Genomic DNA, 12,542 nt, shown 5'->3' with positions numbered 1-12,542 from the left:
AGCCATACACCGAAGTTTGTCTCCCCCCACAACTGCCTGGGGAAAGCTGGTGTGTGTGGGGAGTGCTGAAGAGAAAAATAATCCACAAACAGACTGCCTTCATCCCTCTCAGTGTCTAATCAGCAGCACGCAGATGTTTCTGGGCACCTCACGTATCAAAACAGAGGAGCGCTTCTCCTCCTTCGCCTGACACCGTCCCCTTGCAGCACCTGGCAGCCCCGTGCTGTGCTTGCGCAGAGCCTCTGCCACCCTCATGGGGAAGGAGAAGTTGCTGAAAATGCAGGAATTAGAAATCTGGTCTTGTCTGACCTTTTTTTTTTTTAAATGATTATTCTAGAAATTGTGAATTGTGGCATTTTTCCAACGTCAGAGGGGAAGAAAAATCAGGCAGTAGTTTCAACAGCCACTGGGACAAGGGACATGTGTACGTGTGCACACATGCAATAGCTTGGCTGTTAGACCGTGCTGTCACAGTGAGGAGACACTTTTAATACTTCCCGTTTGCAGAGCCAAAGATCCCTACCAGCAATCAGCTGCAGAAGATGGGAACGCAGCAGTGTGAAAGGGGAGGACACTGAAGCGAGGTCGTCGCACAAGGGAAAAAAAAAAAAAAAAAAAAAACAAATTCCTCCTCCCTGTTTATATTTTCCCCGGAAAACTTTTCATTGAAAATATTGAACAGGAGGTAGTTTCTAAAAATGCCCCAATGCCTACAGAAATTGCTGCCGGCTGTTCAGAAGCAGGGAGACAGTTGTGCAAAAAACCTTCCAGATTAATATAAACACAGTGGGAGGGGAGGGAGAAATTCATCAACATTAGTAGGAGTGAGAGGAGAGAGAAATGGCTCACACCTCTGCCCGTGATTAGCTAGAAGCAAGGCTTTTAGGCAAGATTGGAGAATAAAACCGATTGCTTTCTGCACATGTGAAGGAGCACGTTTATAACAGCATCAACTAAGTGAAAACCTGCATTTTAATAAACATGTCCGTCCACAGGCAGATGGACCTCTGATCTGAGGCACTGGAAATAAAGGATGCTTAAAAAAAAGCTGTTAGTGGAATAGCCTTTAAAAAAGACCTACCACTTGTTCTATGAAGGTATACGAGACCACACATGCATACACTGATATTTAAAGCTTGTCCATCCTAGGCAATTAGCAAAAAAACAACTGTTGAATTCAGTGGATAAATCTAAGCTCACATTTAAAGCATTAGAAAAATGGACTTGCCTGTCTAAAGCTACTATAGGCAATAACAGGTACACACAATCCAAGTGAAGAGGACAAAGGGCAAAAGATGTACTCAAAAAACAAGACAGGATAGGGAACAAGGACTTTCCTGATCTTGCCGTGCAGCTGTGGTACCGCCTCTCTGTAACACTCAACACACTGAGGGGTGGCACATCCTATGTCAAGCTTGTCTGCATAGCGTGGGAGACATTTTAAACCATTTCCCCTGATTCTGCTGCAGCTTCGCCTACTTCAAGTGTCCTCCAAGCCTTCTCCCCTCAGGCTGTCTCTTCCAGGGTCTCGACTCCTTTCTTCACCATGGCAAAATTAAAACTAAAGCTCACTTAGCCGAGATGACACGAACTACTGTTACAGTTATGTTCTGCACCGGTGCTTTTCCCCCTTTATTCTGACTGTAATCTTCTGCTTGAAGAGACTTAAATCTTTTTAAATACTATTTTGATTAAGGTAATCTGATATTACCTGGTTCCTGGGTGCTACCACAGGATATACAAATAGCAATGCACAAGATTCGCAGGTAATACCCATTAATGGGCTTTTCATAGCCAGGGCTAAGTACTGTTGGTTTTAGCTGTGCTCTACACTGTGGTTTTCAAAACATCCAGGTCAAAAAACAAGTTTTAGTATTGTAGTGCCCAGATCTTATCCAGAGCATTAAGCAGACTGCTCTGAAGCCCTGCTGTGTTTCTACTGACAACACCCAGCCGGTACTGCTGGTAAGGAGCTATCCTCACAATCCCAGTTCAGAAGCAAGTGGAGCAAACCATACACTGGAGGAAGCAATAGCTATTTGCCATTTAATGACTTCTGCACGCCCAATCTTGAGGCAAAGGATGAGTCTTCTGCAGACCAGTTACGAACAGTCATACAAGCTTTGTTCACTCCACCCTGGAGGCACTCACAGCAGTGAAAACTGGCTCAGCAAGCTTTGCAAATCAAGAAGTGCAGCAAGTATGGGAGGTACAGAAGGTGCAAGAACAACCCTGCTTCTTTTGTATCCTTACACACGCTTAGAGAGATTTCAACAGCACCAAGTTCTTTTCTTTGCCAGAACACGATCGTTTCTCCCAAGTTTTTTGTTACTCAAAATTTCTCATAATCGTCCTGCTTTAGTCAGTGTTGTGTAAGAGCAGCAAAAGATTGTCTGCCACAAGACAGTCTCCTGCACCAAAAACCTGTTGGGAGACCTTAAGGTTGTAGCAGAGACAGCAGTTAAACTCATCTCAATTCTTCCTCAGTCTCCCAAATTCAATAGCATTTTAAAGACTGCCTTACCTTGCATTGAAAGAAATCAGTGGCCATTTGGAAAAGGAATTCATACTTTCTTTGGGAGCAGGGGGCACAACGTAAAGTTTTCACCTGAACTCTTAAGATTTAGAAGGGTTTCATTGCTATACACAATTTCAAGTAGTTTGCTGAAGGATTAAGTCCCCAAAATTCTTTTTAAAGGAAAAAGAAGTCAGCAGGTTATTCAGTTTAATGTCTCTGTGTTCCTTTTCAAGATCATGCAAAGAAGGCAAGCACTAAGCATACAGCCAAGCACCAACTACCCAGTGTTTGACACCCTGGAATATGCCTCCTGAATGACTGCAGCAGGAAATTATTCCCTCTGATTGCTGGGAACCATAGAGCACATTCTCCACTAGCCTGTAATTTGTTGTTTAATCAAATACTACCAACCCAAATAAAAGCATTTGAAAGCCTGCTAATGATTTAAGTGACTGCATACCAATGGTCAGCTTTCTCATAACTCTTTCACATCAGACACATTTCCTCCCATTGATCGCAACCGTCTTCTGCCTGGGTCAGAGATACAAGCACATGAAGGGACTTGCCCAAACTCATTCTTCTGCTCCCACCAATTTGTGAATGCAGATCTTCTACATCTCTGCTCTGTGCTCAACCCCTAAACCAAACGCTAACAAACCTGGCCCAGCGCAGTCTGCAGGCTACAAAGCAGTCTCATCGTGCAGCCCCTCTAACTGTGGGGTGGAAGAGCTGCAACTCGCTTCCTGCGAGGGTAACGAGAGATTGGTCAGGTTCTGGCACTAACCTGCAGCTTCCTTTCAACCTGCTCCATCAGCTTTTATTTTCTTCATCCATCCGTCTCCCTTCCTCCATCCACCCTCCCCATCCCCACCTCAGACATGATACTTTTCTATCAGCCTTCTCTTTGCTACCTAACTGTCTTAGAAAGAAGGCAGCTGTCTCACTTGAGGGAAAAAAAAACACTAGGCACAAAATTGTTTGGACTAATCCTCAGACTTAATCACCTGCTTCAACAAAAACTTTTATCGCAAGCATTACATGCACGTACAGACTCTCCAGGTGCAATTAAGTTAATCTCCTCAGTGTCAGGAGGGGTGTAAACTGGTACATTTCAGCAAGGTGAGGGGAAAGAAAATTATCATATTGGGCAATAAAAGGAAAACAAGTATTTTACTCTTTTGGCTCTGCACCCTTCTTTTCCCAAACCCCTGCAAGGACTCCCAAACAGTGTGGGGTAGAGACAGTTGGTTCCAGCCACGTTGCATAAACAGAGCAAGTTTACAAATAATGCATCAGCAGTTACAAAACAAGACAAACCACAAAGATAAAAACAGAATAAACTTATACACACACCTGAAGAGAAGCATATCGGACCTAGAATTCAGACTCAAGCTGAGACCACTCAGACCATCCAAACCTCCAGGACCTTGGAGGAAAAACTTCCTGCAATTGCCAACCACCACCCAGATGGTACTGGCAGTGGGGTCTGCTCCCCTCTCCCAGCACACAGGGAGTGCACAATCAGTCATCGTACCTTAACTGACTAGTGACCCTTCAGGTGTCTATGGTCACAGAAGTGTTTCCACAGCACTCACACAGGGCGAGAGTAAAGGCATCTCTCTGAAACAGCTGAAGTAGCTCACTGCCTTTAATTTCTCCAGCTCATGTTTTCTGTCAGAGCATCCCCAAGCAACGTATTAAGCTTTTAACAATTTAAGAAGCCTCCATCAGCTGGTTTCTAGACTATGCAAACACTTATGTAGAAAAAGCAAGATAAAAGTCCACACTCTTCCACTTAAATATACCACTTTGCTTCAGAGTAGGGGGAAAAAGTGATTTCTGCCCCGTTGCTAGAAGACATGCATCTTAATTTGCAGATGGCAAAGCAGAGCAGACAGCCTCCAGCATTCAACCTTATAATTAAATACACGCACAAAAAATAAAGCCACAAACCAACAGAACACACTTACATAGATACTTTATGCCCCTCTCACTACAGGTACAAAACCCTGGTGATGCTGGTCCTACAGAGGAAGGCTAGTATGATTCAGATGTCATGCAATTTTGAGTCTGAAAAATGCCAGTTCTTACTGGCGATCACTCTACAGGTGCAATAAGCTAGTCAAAGAAGTTATTAATAGCAACTTAGAATTCTCAAGATCCTTTCTCTCTCCTTGTCAGCTAGCTTTTGTGGTCATTATTTCAATAGGTCACCAGGGAAGTCGAGAGTTTTCCATTCCTGAGAGCAAGTCTGAGATGAGGACTGGAGCCTGCAGCAGGAGGGGGGCTGCCAGCAAGGAGAAGGGCAGAGCCAGCTCACTTACAGCACCAGCTTCAGCTCTGGGAATTGTACACGGCACACCAACAAAACCGAGCTGAGGCAGGGCTAGGTTACGGATTACTTCAGAATACTCCAAATGTAGTTTTGGACTGAGAATAGAAACACGATGCAGACTGCATCTCACTGCCAGCACAGCCTTGTGTTGCTAGGTGGAGCACGCACAACTTCCACGGCTCTGAGGCTGGACGCCACGTGCACCAGCAGCATCCCTCCCTGCCTTTGGTTCGCTCCTGAATTAAAGGCTAACTACCCGCTCACATCAAGAGTAACCACTCCCCCTGCTAACAATTAAGATGAAGAGGTCTCCCAACATTTACTCTTACCTAAAAAACCTAAAAATTTAATTAACCGATGCAGCGAGCAAGCTCACAACTTTAAACTCAGGATTCACATCAAGGATTTGAATAAGTATGTCAGTTACATTTAGCTGTGAAGTTTAAAGGACAGCTATAAAGGTAGTAAAGAAAGCATACAGAAATCAAGAAGAAACAGGATTTTCCCCCATGGCATCACGCACCCTCGTACGTTTTTATCTTTGTGAGAAAGCTCTGTACAGCGCCGAGTCACTCATTAAAGTTATACCACCTCTAAACATGTGTTGCAAGCGTTACTCACACATCTTTGTCCTAGAATTCAGCCAAAGCCGTAACAGTAGCAGACACCGTCGTTGTCAAAAGGATACATTCTGTCATGGCCGCAACATCAAGCTTGCTAATATCAGGTGAGCCAGGGCAACACTTCTTGAACTCTTTCCGCAAGTCAAAAAAGGAGTAGAAGCATTCAGGCAGCAAGATATTCTGTAAAAAGGACAAGGTAGCTACTGTCAGCTGGGGCAAGCATCTTCTACTTTGTCTTTACATACTAATCTTTCCCACTATTTCCTTATAATGGGTAGGGGGAAAAAATAAAAAGACAACAAAAAAATAAAGACAACAAAATATCAAACCAAAACACTTTTGCTGCAGAGAAGCTCATATAGCTCCTCAAAGTATGTTTATCGATTTATTTTATTTTATTTTTTGCTTAAATCACAGAGAGGAAGTTGCTTAAGAAAGAAAAATGTGCTTTTTCACTGCCAGAGAAGAGTTTGCTGTTATTACCAGTGCCTCAAATCCAATATATATGTAGGAGAGCAAACACGTGCTATTGCAACATTTATCATCAATTCCTGGTTCCAGCTTTTACTGTGAAAAGCCAGAGGGCACTCAGTTCAGTTTACAGAGCCAAGCAAATTTTGCAAGACTAGCAGAAGATGTCTTGGTTTGCAGGCAAGGCTGAGTTTTCAGAGAACAGTCACACTTCAAATATTTATTCCCTTAAAAAAAAAATGGAGCAGACGAAGGTTTGATATGGTGTAGAGGTTATCAGTCTATGCTTGGTAACTGCTTTAATTGCAGTGCACGAAGCCAGGAGCAAGGCCATTGAAAGTGTCAATAAAACCCTTTTTGCCCCACAACGACATCTATCACATGCTTTATTTTGTTCATTTGTTTCAGGATGAGGAAGAGAAGAAGCAGGGAAGTTATTTCAACTAACACAACCCCCCCCCCCCTCCAGACTTCCTCACAGCCTCGGTGCTTGTGTTCTACTTGGCTGCCTGCAGTGCCTCTAAATCACAGAAAGCCCTTACTTTCTGTCTAGAACAGCTAGTTAGCATCTTGGCTTTGTAACAGAATGACAGCATATGTGGATGTACGCTTAAAAAGCCAGAAGAAAGAAGTTTAGGCTCTGTAACAAGTTCTGCTTTGAAAACAGCAGAGCTTATCTTAGCATATAGACAGGTGCATTAGGCAAACGACATCCTTTAAAGACAAACTTATGAAAATGCAGGCGTGCTTGCCAAGATTTCCTGCTCTAGTTTTAGCACGGCTATTTTTCTGCTTCCATGAGAGACTGAGTTCTGTACTTAACTGAGTTTCACTTGAAACAGTTGATACCAATTTACTGTCTGAACACCACGAGCTACTAGGCTGGTTGAGATTGGGCGTCTTAAAATAAACACGAGCAGAAATCACAAGGCTTTTGAATATACCTGGATTTTCATGATATACATGCCACCAACCTCAGCATTCGGTATTTATCAGAAAACTACTACAGGTCTCATAAGCATCTGATTTACTTGATCTATAGGCAGCACTGAGAAAATTTCAAATGAATAATTTGTAACAAAACAGCAACAGAACATTTTGATGACCATTTGATTCCGGTCAATGAGACTGAAGATATATACAGAAAAAAAAGGATCCCCATCACTGGCACCAAATGAACTTAAATAAGAATAATTGTAGGGGTACTCCCTTCTTTTACCTACATCATTTAGCTGCACAGAAAAAAAAATGTATAAAAACAAATACCCATTTTAAGTGACAAAGCTTGTTAAAAGCCTCTTTTCTCCCAGCCACGTTATACTCTAACACAAAATTACACATACACAGGTCTGTTCATTATGAATCATGCTCATGGCTTCTCTGCTCAAGCTTTAAAGGTGTAAATACATACGGCACCAACAAGTATTAGGAAACAAACACCCAATATCAGTTTTGTAACAGCACAGACTTGCAGCATTGCTCCTTCAAAGGCCAAGCAGCAAAATGATAGGTGCAGAGATCAGTAGCCGGTGGGGATACCAGAACAGCTCTGCTACTGAGCAATGCATGTTCATAGCAAACCACAAAACAAGATTTTATTAATATTGAGGCAGTTAATTCAGGCCTGAAGACTCAGCATATTGCTGCAACCCTATCACTAATGAAAATTAGGCAGGAGCTCGTAACACTGTTAGCAATTTGGCAACTCTGAAGTTGTAGAAAACTCTAGACTATGGGACTAGTCATCACTCTCAGCCTGCCTCATACTACTGCTCAGCTCCTTACAAATACAAGCACCGCCCTCGCAGAGTCAACTGAATGCACAGAGACCGAAAGCTGCTAAAGGTGAATGTAAAAATTTCAAAAGGCAGTCAGCCACCTTAATCATGAACTATTTGGCAACGTTTCCAAATTTCCATTTTTAAACCCATTGTAGCTCGCATAGCAGTACGAGTGTCAGATTTAGAGTAACCTCTCAGTACATTGCTCCTTTCTCAAACACTTAATTCACAGTTATTCTTCTGATTTTGCTTCTAAAAGCTTCTCTCAGGGCAGCACAGGCATTAGACTTTGCCTATGCCATCCACATGGACAGGCTCGTAGTCTGGTGAGTATATTGACTGACAAGCAGCGATTGAATTACAGGCCTGTGGAGGTCCCCTCATACTGTGCATTTTAAAGAAAAGTTGATCAGTTTCGCAAGAAAAATATACAGAGCACACCAAGAATTGAACTTCAGTCAACTGCTACATACCTTTTTGGAAGCTTCAGGATGCAGAACCTGTCTAATGTGCAACTGCCCATCAGTACAGAAACAGAAGGAAGTACCTACACCAATGTTCAGCTCATTGCTCACGGACTGATTAAACTGAAAGCAGGAACAACAAAAGACATGCATGTAAGAGATCAGAGTTGCTGCAGGAGGAAGTGTCATCAACTGGCAGTATTAAACCTGGTCAGCAGGATCATAGGGCTGGAATTTCTTTTTGAGCAAGCCTTTTGTATATTTGTTTCTTACTAGCTAAGCACATGATTACTCTCATGGTAATTAACTTCATAGGGAAATTGCCCCTTTTCCCCTTCTACCACGATGTGGCCACACACGCAGCCCACACCACAAACATAACTCTTTTTTCACTTGCAAGAGCTCTGCAAGGAGACGTAAAGCTGTTTGCAGAGAGCTGGGGGAGCACCTGGGCAGAAAAACCTCACAGACAGGGCATGTTGGAAAGGAGAAAGACTTTCAGCCCTGCCCTCAATGAGAGCCACACACACCTCCCTGTTTATTTAGAGGTTTCTATGCTGTCTCCTTCTTTCCAGAAGAGATAAGTCACCATAAACCCAGCTTTTTTGAGGGGCACCTCCACTTGGCTTCCTCCTACACTGAGGAGGACCCAGCCACAGCTGCAACTCAGAGCCCAGCAGGGCAGGAGATGAGAGCAGGGCAATGCCTAACCTTCATCTTCCTCTCAGGGTTCAATCCCACCTCCCAAGGTGAAAGAGCACAAGGCAAGAGAGAAAACCCCACAAAGGCCGACACAGACCAGGCTGCCTGGCCCACGTGTGACTCTGGTGCCCATGCCAGGCTCTGCTGCCCCAATAGTGGGTGGGGAGGGAGGGTAAACAGATGCTAAGGTGGCTTCCACCTCCCACCAAGAGACTCCGGCCCCCAGCTGCTGGTTACGGGGTGTCACCTGTCTCAATGCCTGCTCCAGCGGCGGAGCCAGCGCCAGGCTCTCCACGTCCACCTTGGTGACCTCCTGGCACTCGGCAGTCAGCTCCGGGTGGTCGGGCCTGACCAGCACGTCGTGCGGGTGCCCCAGCTCCAGGGAAAGCAGAGGAGGGGCGAGTCAGCACCCGGCCATGAGCTCCCCCACCTGCAGCCCCACAGCCCTGCCCTCCACCACGACCTGCTCCAGCCTGGGGCACCCACAGCCAGCCCAGCTCCTGGGGCACCCAGCCCAGCAGGGGCAAGGGGAGCAGCAGAAGCAGCTCGGGATGCTCCCTCCTCCTCCTCCTCCTCCTCCCTCGGGGGAAAATACCTCCTTAGTCCTCAGGTCGACCACTTTCCACAGGAGCTGGAGCAGCTCCCGCTCATCCGAGCCCAGCCTGGCCCCGTTGGTGCCCGCCGTGGTCACAAAGAGGATCACCAGGTAGTCGGGAGACGCCGTCATGGTGCCGCCAGGCAAGTGGAAAGGGGGGAAAAAGAGAGAAAGGGGGAAGAGAAGAGGCCAGAAACTTTCCCTCTTCAGGTCGCTTCCAAGCAGGACCCAAGCGGCAGATCCCCCACCTGCAGCCCTGGCGCAGGGGAGGCGCACGGGCAACCCCTTTCCTTCCCTCCCCCCCCTTTATTATCCTTATTAGATATATATATATATATATTTTTTTTTGTTGTTTTCTCCCCGGGGGCGGGAGGCTGCCGCTCCCACGCCGGCTGCACCCCTGGGAAGCTGGCAAATGGCTGCGGGCTTTTTGCAAGTTTGGGGCCGCGGCGCTACCTGCCCGCCCCCCACGTGGCGCAGGTACGGGGAGCGCTCACCTGGCGCCGCCCGCCAAGGGACGTGGCGGCCGGGCGGGCAGCGCCCATGGCGGGCGGGGCCGAGCCGAGCGGCGCTCAGGGCCTCGCTTCTCCCCGGGGGGGGCCCTGAGGAGCACCCCCCGCTTCCGAAACGGCAGCCCCGGGTTCGCCGCGGCGTGCTCGTCCTGCTCGTACCGCCGTCGGAGTGCCGCCCGCCGGGCTGCGCCTCGCTGTTGGGACGGCGGGGGGGCTGCTGGCCCCTGGAGGGGCCCCTTGCCTCACGACCCCGCAGCTCCCCTGCCCCACAACCCCACGACCCCATACCCGAGCAGGGACCCCCCCGTGGCACCACATACGGCCGGGAGCAGCTCCCCAGGGGAACCCCGAGCGGGTTTGTCATGGTCACGCAGCCTTCCCTCACGCAGCCTTCCCTCCACCGTACATGGGCAGAGGTGGTTTTGTTCCTTGTGACAACCTCCTCTTTTCTTCCTTTCTTCTTATTTTTTTTTTTTTCACTGTGAAATTTATGTTTTAAACGCGTGTTGATCAGAAAGCGATTTTCCATTATGGCAAGGTCCCCGAATGTAGGGTAAACAAGTAACGCTAACTTTCCTCAGTGAAATCCCCTACTTCTTTAACACCCCAGTTGTGTGTTTCCAACTTCACTGTGATGCCCCTTCCCTAAATATTTACCGAGATGATAGCTCACATCATACATCATACTTTTCTTCATCGCTGCTCCTGCTGTGGTGCAGGTCCGCAGCCCGCACCATCTCCTACTACCCTGTGCATGTTTGTTGCTTTGGCAGCAGGGCTCAGGACACATTTCAGAAGCACTCTGGGGTTTGGGATCCTGGCAGCCCCCAAACGTTCAAGCACAGCTGGATGGCCTGATCCTGATGCACTTTGTTGGGCTGTGGAGCGTGCTCCTTGCAGGGACTGTCACCAGGGCCCTGCTCCATGGTTTATGGGCTTCACTAAACAACCTCTGTGTGGTGGAAAGCTGGCCGGAATCATTTTCGACCTTTTTGGTGTAAGATTTGGATAATAGCAGTCACTGAAACAAATTCCTATGGGTTTAAAAGAAGTGGCAGAAATGTGCTGTGCTAATCTGACATCAGGGACATGAGGTGATGGTGCCCCAGCTGCAGGAGGGTCGGAGCCCCCCATTTTCTCTGTGGATTTGTCTTTCAGCTTTCCATCTAGAAACCTCAGTCTCCTCACCTTACTACTACAGCAGGCTACCACTGCATACAGTAACCTTTTTATAGGTTACCCTAAAAGTATTTTTATTTCCCATTATGTCTTCTGGGTTCTTGATTAATCAGTATTTTATTTATTTGTTAATTTTTGAAGCCACTTACCACTAATCGCTCCTGTAGTGGCATTACCCTTTCTTTTTCTTTTTCTTTTTCTTGGGTAACGCATTCCCTAAAATGCCTGTTTCCCAGCCACGGTTCCCGTTCCACCCTGCCTCTTTTATGCCTTCAGTATCCGGTCTGACTGCATGCACCAGTCGGTCGGGTTCCCATGTTTTGCTGCCCGGGCTCCTGGCGTTCTGTTTGCTTCTCCCTGGCTGTGCGTTATCCCCAGGCCTGGTTAAGCATAGTCCATGCATGAAGTGTCATCCTCCAGACGACATCAGTGTTATTACCTACAGGAATGTACTAGGATGCTTTGGGGCACGACAACCTCCTAAGGTTCCTCCCAGCACCTTGCTGCTGTATTTCTCTCCTCTCGTACGCCTTCTGTTGTCTGCCTTCCCACCATCTGTCTCACTTTCAGCCCCTTTGCCAATCTCCCTGTTTTCCCCTTTCTGTATTAGTTCTGTTTCCCCCCGGACGTTGCTTTGTACCACTTTCTGTTTCAAGGCATTTCTGAAACTATTCACATCTTCCTTCCTGCTGAGAAGCTGGGTTTAACTCCGCCTCCCTGACCGCAGCAAGAGACCTACCTATCTACCCACTTTTTTATTACCTGTGTTCCCGAAGCTTCTTCCCCTCTCACCCATTGATCCCCTTCTTCCTAGTTTCTTTTGTTAATCTGCACATCCCACTTTCTCCAAGGCTTTCCTACAACCCTGTGAGTTCTGCACATCCTACCCTGCTCTATTACTCAACAGGAGGGTCTTCAGTTCATAAGACCACCTGCAACTCTGGTATCCTTTCTGTGGGAGTCTGTGTGCCGGATCTCCCACCATGGCTTCCTGTATCACTCTTGGGTTTTCTTGCAAAACATCAACTTTTTAAAACTGTGATGGGATAATCAGCAGAGCTGTACGATTTTGTTGGAACGTGTTAGTGGTCACCACCAACTATTTTTCTAATTGAAGATAATTGCTGCTGCTAATCAAATCATTTTCTCCACATTCATCAGTTAATAAATAGAGTGTCTGCGGATACCTACATTGCTCCCTGAAATCGCACAACTGGCTGTAACATTCACGCGCTGCTGCTTTACCTTGTAGCAAAGAAATGCCAACTTGTAAGCTCTGCCAAGTCCCAAAGCCAACGACACCGTATTTACAGCCATCTGAATGTAATATAAAATGTAATACCACAAAGCATGGTATTACAG

General features: G+C 46.5%; 1 protein-coding gene across 1 annotated transcript in view; it reads right to left on the bottom strand.

Annotated features, from left to right (window-relative positions):
* The window catches only part of ESRP1 (epithelial splicing regulatory protein 1), a 30,865-nt gene extending 21,244 nt beyond the window's left edge, over nucleotides 1–9,621 (bottom strand). The window contains exons 1-4 of the mRNA XM_035546468.1: nucleotides 9,490–9,621; nucleotides 9,142–9,270; nucleotides 8,202–8,315; nucleotides 5,542–5,656 (exon numbers count right to left, since the gene is read on the bottom strand). Of these exons, the coding sequence (XP_035402361.1) occupies nucleotides 5,542–5,656; nucleotides 8,202–8,315; nucleotides 9,142–9,270; nucleotides 9,490–9,621 (490 nt within the window). The remainder of the gene's footprint in view (nucleotides 1–5,541; nucleotides 5,657–8,201; nucleotides 8,316–9,141; nucleotides 9,271–9,489) is intronic.
* Nucleotides 9,622–12,542: the final 2,921 nt, after the last annotated feature.

This window comes from Cygnus atratus, chromosome 2 (genome assembly GCF_013377495.2).
Source record: "Cygnus atratus isolate AKBS03 ecotype Queensland, Australia chromosome 2, CAtr_DNAZoo_HiC_assembly, whole genome shotgun sequence".
NCBI classification, from domain to species: Eukaryota; Metazoa; Chordata; class Aves; order Anseriformes; family Anatidae; genus Cygnus; species Cygnus atratus.
Note: the sequence above shows the minus strand (reverse complement) of the source record. Positions and strands in the feature narration are given on the sequence as shown.